Genomic DNA, 16306 nt, shown 5'->3' on the forward strand with positions numbered 1-16306 from the left:
GTGGCTAGCAACTGCTTATTATCTCGACTGAGATTGTGTACGGTTAGCAACCCTATCATCCACACAGAGCCAGATATGGAATATTATGTTTAACCAGAGCGTGGCCCCCGGCTAGAAAGTCAATATTGAGTTTGGAATAACATCAATAATTAAACCAATATAGAAGCTGTCGGGTATTGTTTGGGGAGCGTTCAAGTGCACTACTTAAAATGAGGCAATCTGATTTAAACGGATTTTTTCATTTGCAGACTGAATTAAACATAATTTATTTCACAATAACCAATGAAATGCATTAACCTTCTATATACTAGTTTTTAATGTAGACTATGGAGTAAATGGAACGACAAACCGTACAACTATATAATATTTATACACAATAAATTAAAACTATTTAACTATGGTATAGAAGCAATCTAAAGGCATAACATGATTTCGTTACGGCATATTTATGTCAAGATAATTCCATTTCCATGTCACGATAGTGTTACTTTTGTCGGTCACTGTGTTGTGACTCCTTTCATGCCTAGAAACCAAAAAAATGAACACATCAAATCCCATATTAAAGGCAGTGTATGGACACTATTGGTAATTACTCAAAATAATTATCAGCATAAAACCTCAATTGGTAACGAGTAATGGGGAGAGGTTGATAGTATAACACATTGTGAGAAAAGGCTCCCTCTGAAGTGACGTAGTTTTCGAGAAAGAAGTAATTTTCCACGAATTTGATTTCGAGACCCCAGAATTAGATTTTGAGGTCTCGAAATCAAGCATCTGATAGCACACAACTTCGTGTGACAAGGGTGTTTTTCTGTCATTATTATCTCGCAACTTCGACGACCAATATTGAGCTCATATTTTCACGGGTTTGTTATTTCCTGCATAATTATGTTGAGATGCAGCAACTGAGAAGACTTGCCTATGATAGTTTCAAATAGTGTCCCGTCTTTAAGGGACATGTCCTATGAGAAATGACCAAAACGTGTTTATTAGTACTTCATTTGGCAATTTTGTCTAGAGTGGGATACAGTATCCCAGCTCGCAGTTCGGATATAAACGCCACGTGGTTCTTGTGCACTTCGTCCCAGCACTCCTGCCGGCTCACCCTCTCCAACCAGTCAACAACCCGCGGCCAAAGACGGAGTGAGAACCCCAGCCACTCGGACTGCAAGATGACCGTAGCTACAACAGAGTCAGCGAACGTCAGCGAATCTCCGCAGAGGAATTTAGCGGATGCCAGGTAGCGTTTCTCAAGGCGCTCGAGGTATTTTGAGAGTTGTTTAATGCCAGTCTCGATGAGTGCTTCGTTGGCAGGTTCGGGTTGGAGTTGAAATTCTTCGAAGACCTGAGGGTAGGCGCACCGGTAACCCACTATTCTGAATTAATAAGTGAAAAGGCAAACAGATGAATATACTTCAAACAATAAATGTAATGAAGGGAATATCGGCATCTGTCTTTTAATAGTATGTAAATAAGCCCAAATTCAAAGACTTAAACCAACAAGTCGGAAAAGACTGGTCTCAAGAAAAAAATTACAACAACACAAGTTATCACTTTAGTTTATACGCAAGTTATCTTAAAGACACTGGACACTATTGGTAATTTTGTTAAAGACACTTGGTGTATCTCAACATAAGCATAAATAACAAACCTGTGACAATTTGAGCTCAAATTGGTCGTCGCAGTTGCAAGAAGAAAAAAAATGATGGAAAAAAACACCCTAGTCACAGGTCTCGAAATCACATTCGTGGAAAATTACTTCCTTCTCGAAAACTACGTTACTTCAGAGGGAGCCGTTGGTCACAATGTTTTATACTATCAACCTTTCGACATTTCTCGTTACTCTTTATGATTGGGCCCTGGGCCCAATTTCATAGAGCTGCTAAGCACAAAAACTTGCTAAGCATGAAATTTCTTGCCCGATAAGAACAGGAATACCAGCCAAATTTTCATTAGTTGCATGGTGCTTGTTACTGGTATTCAGCTTTTGTTTGCTTATCTTGAAAATCACCGGGTAAACCTGTTTTTATCAACAAGGAAGAAATGTCATGCTAAGCAAATGTTTGTGCTTAGCAGCTCTATGAAATTTGGCCCTGATGGTAACGCCATATGGAAATGTCTTACAATGTTTCCATGTCATATATTATCGTTACCTGTGTAAATCGTTATGTGCCCAAGCGATCAGAGACTCCACCATCATTCGTTCTGCTACAGTTATACCGTAGCCCTTGTAGTTTGTGTAGCGAGTCGAGAGATATCGTATAATAGCCGGCCTGCAAATAAGAGGAGGGAAAAGTTAGTTTCGTTGTGTTAGTTACTAATTCCAAATGTTTCATTAAAGGCAGTGGCAGTTTTGGTAATAACTAAACAAAAATATTAGCATAAAACCTTACTTAGTAACGAGTTATGGGGAGAGGTTGTTGGTATAAAACATTGTGAGAAATAAAAAGGCTCCCTCTGAAGTAACATAGTTTTCGAGAAAGAAGTAATTTTCCACGAATTTTATTTCGAGACCTTAGAGTTAGATTCTGCGGTCACGAAATAAAGCATCGGAAAGCACTAAAAAGGTTGTTTTGTCTTTCAATTTTCTCGCATTTTTGACAACCAATATATGAGCTCAAATTTTCACAGGATACACCAAGTGAGAAGACTGGTCTTTGAAAATTACCAATAGTTGTGTCCAGTGTCTTTCTGAAATAGTAAGTCAATGTAGAAGTTCCAATTAATTTGGGCGCAGCGAGGTAGTATTTTTTTTTTCTTTTTTTTTTCTTTTTTTTAGTACTATGGATTGTCTTACCCTTCGAAGACGGTTACTTCTCCGTCAACCAGTATTGGGACGTCCTGGTGTCGAAGACTACTTGGTAATTCAGGCCTCCGTCCATCGGAATCTACCGGAGCAGCCGGATCAATATCCACCAGGGCATATGGGATCTTGTTCTGGAAATCAATTTGGTTCACAACTGCTCAATTTCAAATTCGTATTCCTTAATGCATCTTCCCAGTTATTGTAAAAATTAAAAACTAATGATCTAAAACACACCGACAAACGCCAACTCTCTAACTGTGACAAACAAATCAACACCCCCACCATCTCCAAACACCTCGACCTCGGAAAAAACCTACAAAATTACCAAAAAAAAAAAAAACAACATGCACAAAATAAAAAGGACACTTAATTTAAATTAAACAGAACCATCCGGTCATTATAGCTGAACCTTGCAGAGCTACTTTAATGATATCATTTGTGAATGGTTTTGTAAAACATCTTTTTTACAAAGCATTTATATTCAACTTGGACTACATAAATTAGTAAGGCAGTGGACACTATTGGTAATTGCCAAAGACTAGCCTTCACAGTTTATCTCAACATATGCAAAAAATAACCAAAACTGTGAAAATTTGAGCTCAGTCGCTCATCGAACTTGCGAGATAATAATGAAAGAAGAAAAAAACACCCTTGTCACAAGAAGTTGTGTGCTTTCAGATGCTTGATTTCGAGACCTCAAGTTCTAAATCTGATGTCTCGAAATCAAATTCGTGGAAAATTACTTTTTTTCTCAAAACCTGTGGCACTTCAGAGGAATCCGTTTCTCACAATGTTTTATACCATCAACCTCTCCTCATTACTCGTCACCAAGAAAGGTTTTATGCTAATAATTATTTTGAGTGATTACCAATTGTGTCCACTGCCTTTAAAGCCATTATACACTTTCGGTAAACAGTATTGTCCAAGTCCCACACTTCGTGTATCACAACTAATATACAAAATAAAAAACATGTGAAAATTTAGGCTCAATCGGACATCGGAGTCGGGAGAAAATTAACGGGAAAACCCACTCCTGTTTTCGCGCGTTTCGCCGTGTCATGACATGTGTTTATAACAAATCCGTAATTCTCGCTAACGAGAATTTATATTGTTTTACCGTTTTCTCTAAAAGTAAAGCATTTCATGGACTAATATTTCAAGAGAAGTCTTTCACCATTACCTTCTGTAAACCCTGTAAATTATTTGTAAATCTGTGAACTTTTTTTTTTTTTCTGTACCGAAAGGGTCCAATGGCTTTAAAAGCAAACGTCCAATGCCATGACCATTGATACACGTTCAGTAACTTTTTGTCAAAACTTTTGGGTGTGTAACAAGCTCTAGTATTAAACTTTCGATTGACGGTTTCAATTTGGAAGTAAGAGAAAGTATAGCGAGATACGACTTTTCATGCTGCCGCCGCTGCGGTGGGCTATTAGGGACTTTTCGTTTTCGACGACGGATGGTTCTGCGACGGCAAAGATGACATTTGGCGTCATCTGCGCATGCGTCGGCTTTGAGGACGGTTGTCCCTCAATTTCTACGACTGTACATGGTGTGAGTCTTCGTTGTGCTGAAAACGACAACGTTTAGCTGAACAACCGTCACAGAACCATCCGTCGTTGAAAACGAAAAGTCCCTATTGACCCCTCAAACGCGCCAAATCTGGCCGCGATTTGGGGATTCTACATGTAAAACGATGGAATGTATTGCAAAAGTGTTGGAAATTGCCTCACGCGCATTGTACAAAAATACAGCCGCCGTGTTGATGTGTACTGGTGGTGGGGAAATATCAGTACAAGTCCAAACAGGTTGGGGTGATTATTTTGTTCAAACTTCTTAACTTTCACCGATACCCTCGCTCTACGTTTAATAATAATGGCAAGTAGCATGTTTGACCATTGACTATAACTTGCCCCTCTTGTTTTATTTAACGGTGGGTACTGGACGTCCATATGCCAATTCGAATTATATTAAAAGCTTCACATTCTTTGACCATGCTTAGTTGCTTGGGACGTCGAAGTTATATCTACTATAGGGGCCTACGAGAATAATTGATTTATTGAGTAAATATTTGGTAGCACTGGGAGGTGTGATTTCTTGCAACACGTGCATTGAATCAATACGACAGTGCAGCGCATGGACACTATTATAATATTCGCAAACATTTTGGTTGTTTAGGAGCTAGGCCTATATCTCATATTCAGTAGACAATGGCGAGGCCATCTTCATTGTGTCCCCATTGTTTGTACATTACACTAAAACCATTCGTCTACCTTGATTTCACCAAAGCCTTTATTTTTTTCGAAACCATGGCTCGGGCTTGGGAGCTTCGGTTTTGGCTCTGTCCATGAAGCTCCAACTTAACAACTACAACAACACACTTCTGTAACTTCTCCAAACGTCCTAGCACCAATCTGAGAGAAATATCCCCATGGCCTCATGGTCAATTCTACACAGCCGGAACCTTCACAAAACTGTGTCCGGGACCATGCCGGAACCCACTGCCAGTTGTTCATGAGCATAACTCTCTCTGCCCAATAGACCATCCCTGTTATATTACACCTTTTCACACTGGAGCCACAGAGCCTGGACTTCACCCAAACATTATTTGTACAGTTTGAAGACAATTTAAAGGCAGTGGACACTATTGGTAATTGCTCCAAATAGTTATTAGCATAAAACCTTACTTGGTGACGAGTAATGGGGAGCTGTTGGTAGTAAAAAACATTGTGAGATGAAGCAACGTATAGTTTTTGAGAAAGAAGTAGTTGTCCACGAATTTGATTTCGAGACCCCAAAATTAGAGCACACAACTTCGTGGGGCCTTGGTGGGACAAGGGTGTTTTTTCTTTAAGTTTTATCTCGCAACATCGAAGACCAATTTGTGCTAAAAGTTCACAGGTTTGTTATTTATGCATATATGTTGAGAACAAGTGCGAAGACTGGTCTTTGACATAACCAGTGTCTTTAAAACATGATAGCGCTCGTTCTATTTAGATTTTTTTATTAACGTTTAATGTGAATAAACTAATTGTTGGTGAACAACTCAAAACTTGTTCACCCGCTGCTTTTTACAACTCTTCGTGAAAATTATGATACAACATGTAAACATTTCCCATAAATTATAGTTATTGTCTGCAAGAATTGACCGAGAAAACCTATAAAATAATATGTCTGTACAAAGTTAACAATTAAATAGAAACATCTTGAAATGAAATTAAAGCAAAAATTGAAGATTGAATAAATTAAAATTGGGAACAAGAACAACCAAGCATGTATGACTGTGAACAAAATATTTCAAATATATTTTAACTAGAAGGATACAATGGTCTATACTTGAATTTAAAGGCAGTGGACACTACTTGGTAATCATCATAAAACCTTTCTTGATTACGAGTAATTGGGAGAGGTTGATAGTATAAAACATTGTGAGAAACAGCTCCCTCTGAAGTGGCGTAGATTTCGAGAAAGACGTAATTTTCCACGAATTTGATTTCGAGACCTCCGGTTTAGATTTGAGGTCTCGAAATCAAGCATCTAAAAGCACACGGGTGTTTTTTCTTTCATTGTTATCTCGCAGCTTCGACGACCGATTGAGCTCAAATTTTCACAGGTTTGTTATGTGATGTTATGCATATGTTGAGATACACCAACTGTGTAGACTAGTCTTTGACAACAAGCAATAGTGTCCACTGTCTTTAATCATTGTCTATTTTTAATCGATTTTTTGAAACTGTGAAACCTTGAGACGGTTCTTACCTGCGCAAGATACAGCCAGACAGCCCTGCAGGGCGGTGATAACCGTATTAAATATAAAGTGACTGGCTTACTGGCGTGTAGAGAAGTGCCATTTGTGTCGCCACTACCCGTTCCTGTAGAGCTACTGGGTGAAGACCGAAACTTTCTAAATATTGAGTCCATTGCGTGTGCCTCCCACTTCGAAACAGACCCCCACAGGAAAAAAAAAACCTCCGTCTGCTGAGTGCTATCCAGCCGGCCACGTACATTCAAGGTTTACCCTCCCATTGACTCATGCAATATAGCGCTCAAAGACATTTCTTGATGATTTCTCTTCCAAGTTTGAAGAGTAAGAATCTCGATCGATGCGTGATTAAGGCTCTCCTCACAATACAATGAGATGTCTCTGCGCAAGTCCTTTCTGTAAACACAAAACTCATTCCATATGTGCTATGTGTGTAATGATGCAATGACCATGACAACTTTGTCCTCGTCTCGTAGTTTACGTGACCTTTACTGTATGTTAGCAAGGAACTCCAAGAATTCGGGCTCGCTCATCACCTTTGACCCCATGTCAACCTTTTGCCCCATACTTTTTGTTTCATCGGGAATTGAGAGTGCGCGCAAATTGAGCAAATTTGTTCAAACCCGAATCAAACATTTTACAATTAGACGGTATGGTGTAAGCCTTGTTTGAATAAAGGGACGTGCGAAGTGATGAAGACAAACATTGAATTAGGAAATCAATGTGTAGTGAAGAGGAATCAACTAGTGGTTTAATCCCAACGAGGCCTGGTTCTTGATAATTTTACCGAGACGAAGTCGAGGTAAATTATAAAGAACCAGGCCTCGGCGGGTTTAAACCACTAGTTGAAAACCGATTCTACACACTTTGATTCCAATTCATAAATACCTTTTCGGTCAAAAAACATCAACACCTTTGGTCAAAAAGAAAAAGAAATGCAAAAATTACAATTGTTCAAAGATTTCTTTCAACACAACACCCCTCCAGCTATGAAATGGCCCTCCGCCGCCCTCGGGTAAATAAAATAAGGGAATGCTGTGCGCGTCGCGCGTATCGCGTGATGTGGCACAACTGTCCTGCTGATGGCCGTTGCTCTCGACCAATAGGAATGAAGAAACTGTCTTATAAGCTCGCGTGTCACGCCCGTGTTGTTAACACTTTTTACTGGTCTTAAACAATGGTTTATACACACCCACGTGACGCGCTCTCCACCAATAGGAATAGCGAAACTGTCGAGGTATTTATGAATACGGAGTAAGACTTCTCTTGCTGAGCTAGTAGTGGTTTGAACTAAATTATCCATTATGTTTGACTAATGATCTTGACCTAACCATGATGTATAGAGAGGCGCAATTTGTACCTGACTCTTCCTGGCATATCCCAATGAAAAGATCGCAAATAAATACAGGTCATTTCGACCCCAGACTGAAGCCGTCAGGCGCAGATCAAGGGGCGGGGGATGTACGCCCCTCCTAGTGTCAGGAAAAAAACAATTTTTTTTATTGAAATCGGAGGTTATATTAGCTATTGTGAAATTCACGTATTGGAGGGTGTCCAAAAGTCGTGTATCTCATACCGAGTTCCACCATCAGGGACGTTGAATGAGTCTTGACTCAAGTCCTTTTATTTCCAGTCCAACTGCCTATTAAACGTCAGAAGAAAGGAAAAAACTGGTTTCTTAGTTATCATTGGATGGAGTTAGTTCCACCCTTCTCAACAATTTCACTGTTTTTCAGGTTAAACTTTTTTTTCGTGAAGGGTTTTTTGTATAAAGTGCGGGTATAAGTTTGGGATCACCACATGCCTCCCTTAATAATTATGCATGATGTACGTCACAATGCTAACCCAAAACGAGGCGATGGGCGCAGCCACTGCAAGTGTTGGCGGACGTGCGGCACCCATAGCCTCATTTTGGGTAAGAATTATGACGTCATGCATAAAATATTAAGAGAGGCGTATAGCGTGCAATTGACGTTTATTCCCCCATAAATGCTATAGGCCATAGAACTCTGCTACCTTAATCACTTTTAAGTTTTCTACTTAAAGTACACTGTTGTGTATTTTTAACAAACCATATTGCTATTTTTGCTCATGTTTTTTAATCCTGTATTTTAATGTTTTTCTTGACTGTACAGCGCTTTGAAACAGTGTTAAAGCGCTTTATAAATGCATTTAAGTTAAGTTAAGTTAAGTTTGACCTTATCATGGATTCGGCATCTTGCTTTTCTTCTATTTGACCCAACGCAACCAAACCGAGGCTTGTAAGAAAAAATAGTGTAATCCCTTTCATGATGACGTGAGAAATAGACCTGGCCCAATTTCATGGCTCTGCTTACCGTAAGCACAGAATCGGCGCTTACGGAAGCAGGGAGTTCTGTGCTAACGGCAAGTCTATTCCACGGGTTAGCGGCGAATTTTGGCTTCTGCGCGTGCGTACTCCACGTTACTAGGCATTCTATGCTTACAAGGCTAGCGCAAAAAATCGGCGCTTGCACGTAAGCGGGGAATCGTGTTCGTAAGCGCAGAATTCGGCGGTACGTAAGCAGAGCGAGGAAAACGGGCCCTGTCATTGTCATTGGTGTGTACGGTACCTGACACAATCAACCACAGCATGAGGTCTGTAGAAATGACGCCCAAGGTCTTTGCCAACCAAGATGGAAATTCTATGGAAAGCCACACATGCAAACTAAAAACAGAATATCTACACAAACATTAAAACAATAATTGTATTTATTTTGTTTGATATAAAGCAACCAATCTTTGGATATAATTATTTGTTTTTAAACTGCAAATGTTCAGAGTGTCGAATTTGGACAATTATCTATTTGGCGAAACATAATTTGCTAGAATTCGGGGTCCATGGCATTGGTTGAGTAATAATAATACAAGCATTTACAGCGCTCTAACTAACAAAATAAAGTACAACAGCGCATCACACATAACTAACAACAAGCGAGGACAAAATTAACAGAAGCAAACGAATCGGATCGTACGTGCAGTGTGCGCGTTTCACCAATAAAATGGGCGCGCGTTTATTCAATAAACGCGCGCCCATTTTGAATTGTTACGTAGTTTGGACGTGTCATATTAATCTATGCTTTGTGACGGTTTACTCGAAAGCTAAGCAACAAATACCAACAAAAGACACAGTGAACTGTAAACAAACCTAAAATAGAAGATTACACTTCTAATCTTGCGAGCGAATAGCGAGCATCGATTGCGAATCTTTCTGAGAATTCAAGTTCAAAGCAGTTTATTTTTACGAATTATATTTTCTCTGTTTAAGAGACACTTTACCCCTTATTCCGGTAAACATGTCCAACCCAAAACCGGTAAGTTATATTCTTGTTTCAACATTTTCAATGGATTTATAAAGACAGTACAATGTCTTCCGACAATAATTATGATACATGTAATGTATATTTATAGGACGAAATATTGAATAATAATTTTAAGCGTTAACAGTATTTCGACCAACATTTCCTTTTAATATCGGCATTGTGTTGGCATTTCGTATCCAACCAATGTTGGCCCTTCGTTTGGCATAACTTTTACGCTGGCGATCAATTTTAACATTTTTATGGAAAACATGTAGTCCTACACCATACAAATCCAGAACTATCAATCGGTTTCTAATGGGACAGCATTATCGGCATTGTGTTGGTTTTTGGATCCAACCAATGGGGGCCTAATTCGGCATAACCACTAATGGCGATCAATTTAAACTTATGTTTAACCTGGATGGAACACACTAAAGGCAGTGGACACTATTGGTAATTACTCAACATAATTATTAGCATAACACCTTACTTGGTGACGATTAATAGTGAGCTGTTGTATAAAACATTATGAGATGAAGCAACGTATAGTTTTTTGAGAAAGAAGTAATTTTCCACGAATTTGATTTCGAGACCTCAGATTAAGAAATGAGGTCTCGAAATCAAGCATCTGAAAGTACACAACTTCGTGTGGCAATGGTATTTTTTTCTTTCATTATTATCTCGCAACTTCAAATACCAATCGAGCTCAAGTTTTCACAGGTTTGTTATTTTATGTATTATGTGGAAAATGTGACAGTATTATTACAGAAGTGTGAATCTCGTGTTTTCTCACAGAAATCCGGTTCCAGCCGAGGCTTACGAGCATGGCTGCGGGAATACGTGCGTCGGCCTTCGGCTGATTCACGACGTGTGTCCCACACGAAAGTACAGGTATGTTTTTTAGGCCATTCAAAAAAAATATAAAACCCAAATATAGATTACAAGTGTTCCTATTTTGGTGTCTATTCAGTATAGGTTTTCTCGGTCAATTTCGGCAAATGAGATAACAATTTAACCATCAAACCATTCTATTTCGGGCGAAATTGAATGCTGCTTAAATTGGTCATTCAATTTCGTTTTGAGCATAGGCAAAAATAATGTTGCGTTTAACAAAATAAACATCTAACTTAACAATCCACAAAACAGTATTCTAATTCGCAGGAGCTTTTCCAGTCCAACCAGCGTTGCTACTAAATGTTATGCTAAATGGAACACATGTTAAAGGAACACGTTGCCTTGGATCGGACGAGTTGGTCTAAGAAAAGCGTTTGTAACAGTTTGTTATAAAATGCATATGGATAGAAAGATCTTTTACTTTGCGAACTATTACACGGTCGGCCATTTATGGGAGTCAAACAATTGACTCCCATAATGGCCGACCGTGTTGGTCGACGAGGTAAAAGGAAAACCACGCAATTTCGAGGCATGTTTGTGTGGATCATTGTATTCTACTTTTACAACATCTTTCTGATCAAATGCATTTTATACCAAACAGTTACAAACGCTTTTCAAAGACCAACTCGACCGATCCAAGGCAATGTGTTCCTTTAAAGAAATTCGAATGACACAAAACTAAATTGAGTGCACAAATTCTGAATTTGAAACGCAGAAACAACTGGTTTGGCAAAATCGCTTTAATTCGCAAGCATGAAAATTGGCTGTACTTTTACCGAAAATGACTGAGAAAACCTATGAAAAAAAATTAAAAACTATCATCAATTCATTGTTTTGTCTAAGGATTTGATTGTATGGGATGTTAAAGTGAATGTAATTCGTCCATGTCCCCAGAATGGTACATTTTTTAGTGTTAGTCTGCTATTGCGCTAGGGGTTGTCTTTTGTTTATTCGATCAAATTCTATGATTTCAGGTGCTTTCGAAAACAACGGGAGATCCATGGTCAAATCCATCTGCCAATGAAAACTTCCAGTATTCATGGAAACGCATCTCTGATATCAGAGGTAAAGATAAGAGCATTGCAACAAGGCTGGAGACCACTGAACTTTCCCAACAAAATGGCGCGAAGGTGAGTGGTGAAAAGAATTAGCTTTGAATAATCTTAGTTCAGTCTGGTTTCCAGTCATTCTCTTGTTGTCTTGCTTTATCTACAATTGTATAGGTTGAAATAAATAAGAAAATGTGTAAGTATTACTTTACTTTCTTCATTTTGACCAAACAGAAAACATCTGATGATGTTCCAGACTGCTCAGGGAAATCATCGAGGAATTCTCGGTCTTTCTGGCAAGCATTACTTGGCAGCAAGGGCAACCGCCGTACAGCCAAAGTAGCACCACTTCCTATCAACAGCTGTGAACAAAAAGGAAATCTTATGGTAAGTTCTAAAATTAACAATAGTTTATAGAATAACTGGTCTTTTTATTAATTTTACAATCTTATTCCTGTTTTTGTGCAACGTATAATTAATGTTATACTTTGATTATCTTTGTATTGAACAGAAAGCTCCAACATCTTCAGGGAAACTACCCAAGGAAAGTGGGTCATTACTACAGATATCTCCGAATAATTGCAGAGAAAACCTAAGTACGGGCAATTCAGCCCCAACTCTTACAGGTGCAAGCAAGTCTTGCAAGAGCAATGGTAACTTTGCTCGAGAGCGAACCACTCAAGATCTTATCCTGTCTGACCTAGATGATGAAACCACACTCAAGAAACCACAATATCTTCATTCAGTTGTAAAACAGCCTGAACTTGGGCAACGAATTCGTCAGTTTGAAATCCTCGGTAATGGTTTGTTGCAAAGAAAACCAGAATCAGGAAAATGTGAGGAAAAGAAGCTGCTCAGTAAGAAACATGAACCAGCTAAGCACTTTAGAGGTCAAGAGAGCCAGATAAAAGTTAGAGGAGAAAGGAGAGTCACGGTTCAAAAGGAAAAGGGGAGCATGATCTCACTTAATAACGGTGACAATAAATCTTACACTTCTCCCGGATTTCTTCTTCATTCTAAACCATCTCGAGGAGGAGCTACATCACCCAGCCGTAGAGGGCGACAGGTACAAGATGTAGACTCCATTCAGCGGGAGCCTACACCATACAGCTGGACAAGTCAGTCCTCGATGTATGACATCTGGAAGAGAACTGGGGAATGTGAAGACAGGACCAAACTGGCAGATGGGGACAGCGAAGAAAGCGTCACATCTTCAGAGTATATAGGGCAAGAAGGCATTGTTAAACCATCTGAGTCTGTTGGTAGATCCCACACCACCATGAAACCAAAGTGGTTCACAGATTTCAACAGGACCAACGACGCGTCTAAGATGCCTAAACCCAAGACTCACCGAGGTCTTGTAGCAAATGAGGCCTGTGGTAAAGAAGACTTGGACTTCTTAAGTCATGGTAAATGCAGTGACAAAATAGACGCTGCACACGGGGAACAAGCGATAGGACTAAATCATCCAATGGGAGATCTCGGAGTCAGTACAGAAACCAAGATGAAAGATATCGACATATGGAGAAATGATTTTGAAGAAAACCAGACTCTTGTAAACATTCTTGAAGAGGAAGAGGATGGTGAACAATCTTCTGTCAACTCGTCAAGTATGTCCGTGTACGATACTTGGTACGGTGGTGATAGATGTGAGGAGAACACCGTGCAGGTTCATGGGGGTCGGAGCTCCGCTACCCCCCACGAGTCCTCTCACATGAAGGCCATGTCTGAAATGGTAGATCGAGAAGACAGTCTCAAACCTTCATCAGAACAAATACGCCAAGAATCCATCACTGGAAAACCATCTCATATTGACAATAAATTCACCGAAAACAACAGCGAGAATGATGAGAGCAAAATGATGGCTCGACCGAAGACTAAGCGCGGTTTAGTGGTGAAAGGGGGTGTTGATAAGAACAGTCCAGCCGAAGAGCTTGGAATCGTTATTCGTGAGATATGCGATGGCCACGAAAATGTGGGTACATGTGGCAGAAACGAAGCACAAAGTTTACTTTTAAGAGGCCAACAGAATGAATTAACAAATGTCGACATCTGGAGAAACAATCATGTTGAACACTATGAGGTTGGAGGACTTGAAAGAAATGTTGAGAAAGGTGAAGACTCTAGGGTTGATAGTGAAGAAAGGGAGCTGACAATAAAGGAACTGGAGAAGTTAAATGAGAGCCAGAAGGAGCAGTGGGAGCTGGCTGCTCTAGGCGAATGGACTGTGATCTGCCACGATGATGAAGATAACGAAGAATCAACCAATATTTACCTTATGAAGGATGAGTTGCATAAAGAGCAAGAGGTAAGACAGAACCTGAAGAGCATCATCTGCGAGTTTCAAGGACTTCAAGTCATCAAAGATTTACAGAAGATGCTGACCTTTGCAGGATGTCCAAGAGAGCAAGTTGAGAGAGCTCTGCGTCAATATGCTCGTATCTGCCATGGGCCAGTTCCGCTCACCGTAGCAGGACAATCAAAAGCAGAGGCGGTTGCATCTCTCTCCATGAACCTTAGGCGTCGAACCAAACGCTTCGTCCAGGATCAACCGTCGTGTTGCTTCAAAGAGTTTGTCAGTGTAATGAAGGAGCTAGATACTCTAAGAGACAGACAAGACAGTGTGGAGGATTACCTGAAAATAAATCTAAGAAAAGAGGAGGCAAGAAGGAGAAAAGTCCAACCGTCTAAGAGAAGAAGAAAGACACCACGATGGGCACCAAGCAGAAAATTGTTTCAATGGGAGATAGACATGATACTCATGGAAACGTATGTCTTTTACGAGGGAAAGATTAAATCTAGCTGTCGTATTGATGTATTGCCAATCATTTTAGAATAAAGTGAGTTTTAAGAATAAAAAGCGGTTACAACGCAAACATTCAGTCATGGAATGTTTGCCTATGGGGGTGGGTTTTAAGCCAGGATTTGATTAAAAAGGGTGTCCAAATTGGCGGGAAATTTTGAAACTTGGTGTCCAAATTGTTTACTTATAACAATACTGTGTCGAGTGATAGGCCCTATTCACAATGTGACAGATGTGGTAGCTACGGGAGTGGGGATTGAACGAGAGCAAGTGATGGTTAGGGCTGCCGTCAGACAAAGTGACTGAAGACACGGGCTGAACTTCATATGTTTCTCAATCAATTTGGAAATAAAGTAAAATATTAGCTACTGGACGATAGCTTTTCATTAATTTTAGACCGATTTCGAAGCAATGTGTGACGTCACAATACAGTACAATGCACTAATAGCAGTATTGGCAGTGGACACTGTTGGTTATGACTCAAAACAATTATCATCATAAAACCTTACTTGTTAACGAGTAATGGGGAGAGGTTGATAGTATAAAACATTGTGAGACACGGCTCCCTCTGAAGTAGCGTAGTTTCGAGAAAGATGTTCCACGAATTTAATTTCGACACCTTAGAATTAGACTTTGAGAGGTATCGAGGGTGTTTTTCTTTCACTATTCACTCGCAACTGCGACGACCAAATGAGCTGAAATTTTCACAGGTTTTTTATTTTATGCAATTATTGTTTGTTTGTTTGTTTGTTTGTTTGTTTGTTAATTAACCTTTTTGTTATGTGTGATTGTTCGTCCTTTTGTCTCTTTTGGTGTCAGTCCTGGCAAACCTGGATTGTTGATGTTTTTCTGTTGCCCTCAGTCGTGTGGTTCTTTGTTTTCTCTTTTACTGCCTGCCCTTTTTATATCTTTAGGTATCCCCCTTTGTCCTGTTTTTCCAACCCAGATGTATAAATTTATATATTTTTAATGTTTTTTTAAGAGTTTTCTCCTTTTCGTATTAAATATTTGTAATTTTTAATTTTTATGTGAATTGCCAAATAAATAATAATAAAAATTAAAATAATAGTAAAGACTTGTTCGTGTCAACAACAAAAAACCACATAATAATGTGGAAATAATTCCTTAAAAATACGAAAAACTTTGAAAGTAAAACAGCATGGTGTATATATACCGTAATACAGTTCTGCTTTGTGTACTTTGTTTAAATTTGTATACCCAAATAACGTAATTAAAAGTGTTGTTTCCAACATCAAATTACTTTAAAATCTCAAGTGAATTTGTCTTCATTATTATGAGCTATTGTAGGCCTACTCCCTCCCTGTACCTACCTTTTTTTTTTCTTTTTTTTTTGCCAATCCACCCCCCCCCCCCGCTCCCCCCCCCCCCTAGTAATATGGAAATAAAATGAGTAGGCCTATTAAAGAAACAATACAAGTGAACGTTATTACTTTCTCAAAAAGGTAGAGAAAGGGGCAAGAAATTACGTTACATTGCACAGAGCATCAAGAGTTCCCCCAAAAACCGCTAGGGCGCTTTAGCGGGCCCGGACCCCCCACGCCGTAAAGGCTTTGCGCTACGTGTTAACATCGACACCTTCCAAGTTTTTCATTGCAGTTATTTTAAGAGTGTTATAATACGAAACCTCGACAAATGACTTGATGTGCTTAA

The 16306-nt window shown here is 39.4% G+C and overlaps 2 protein-coding genes across 2 annotated transcripts; one reads left to right on the forward strand and one right to left on the reverse strand.

Moving 5' to 3' along the window:
- Window positions 1-434: 434 nt before the first annotated feature.
- Window positions 435-7032, reverse strand: LOC139935116 (glutathione S-transferase theta-1-like). Its single transcript, XM_071929585.1, has 5 exons — window positions 6566-7032; window positions 2798-2937; window positions 2154-2273; window positions 960-1376; window positions 435-757 (listed from the first exon to the last, which is right to left on the reverse strand). Exons 1-4 carry the CDS (start codon window positions 6725-6727, stop codon window positions 998-1000), a joined length of 801 nt encoding a protein of 266 aa, XP_071785686.1. The 5' UTR covers window positions 6728-7032; the 3' UTR covers window positions 435-757; window positions 960-997.
- A 2733-nt stretch (window positions 7033-9765) lies between these two features.
- On the forward strand, window positions 9766-15698 carry LOC139934819 (uncharacterized). The gene is made up of 5 exons (XM_071929221.1): window positions 9766-9901; window positions 10685-10780; window positions 11758-11913; window positions 12067-12219; window positions 12344-15698. The coding sequence occupies exons 1-5, from the start codon at window positions 9884-9886 to the stop codon at window positions 14669-14671; spliced, it is 2751 nt and encodes a 916-aa protein (XP_071785322.1). The 5' UTR covers window positions 9766-9883; the 3' UTR covers window positions 14672-15698.
- Window positions 15699-16306: the final 608 nt, after the last annotated feature.

The sequence above is a fragment of the Asterias amurensis genome, chromosome 3 (genome assembly GCF_032118995.1).
Source record: "Asterias amurensis chromosome 3, ASM3211899v1".
NCBI lineage: Eukaryota > Metazoa > Echinodermata > Asteroidea > Forcipulatida > Asteriidae > Asterias > Asterias amurensis.

Excerpts from the sequence above, each read along its gene's own strand:
- LOC139935116 (XM_071929585.1), bottom strand. The coding sequence starts at position 6,727 with ATGGACTCAATATTTAGAAAGTTTCGGTCTTCACCCAGTAGCTCTACA. Across the intron at positions 2,938-6,565 it reads TCTGGCTGTATCTTGCGCAG|AACAAGATCCCATATGCCCT; the intron begins GTAAGAACCGTC and ends ATTGATTTCCAG. Across the intron at positions 1,377-2,153 it reads GCACATAACGATTTACACAG|AATAGTGGGTTACCGGTGCG; the intron begins GTAACGATAATA and ends TTATTAATTCAG.
- LOC139934819 (XM_071929221.1), top strand. Across the intron at positions 10,781-11,757 it reads TGTCCCACACGAAAGTACAG|GTGCTTTCGAAAACAACGGG; the intron begins GTATGTTTTTTA and ends CTATGATTTCAG. Across the intron at positions 12,220-12,343 it reads AACAAAAAGGAAATCTTATG|AAAGCTCCAACATCTTCAGG; the intron begins GTAAGTTCTAAA and ends TGTATTGAACAG.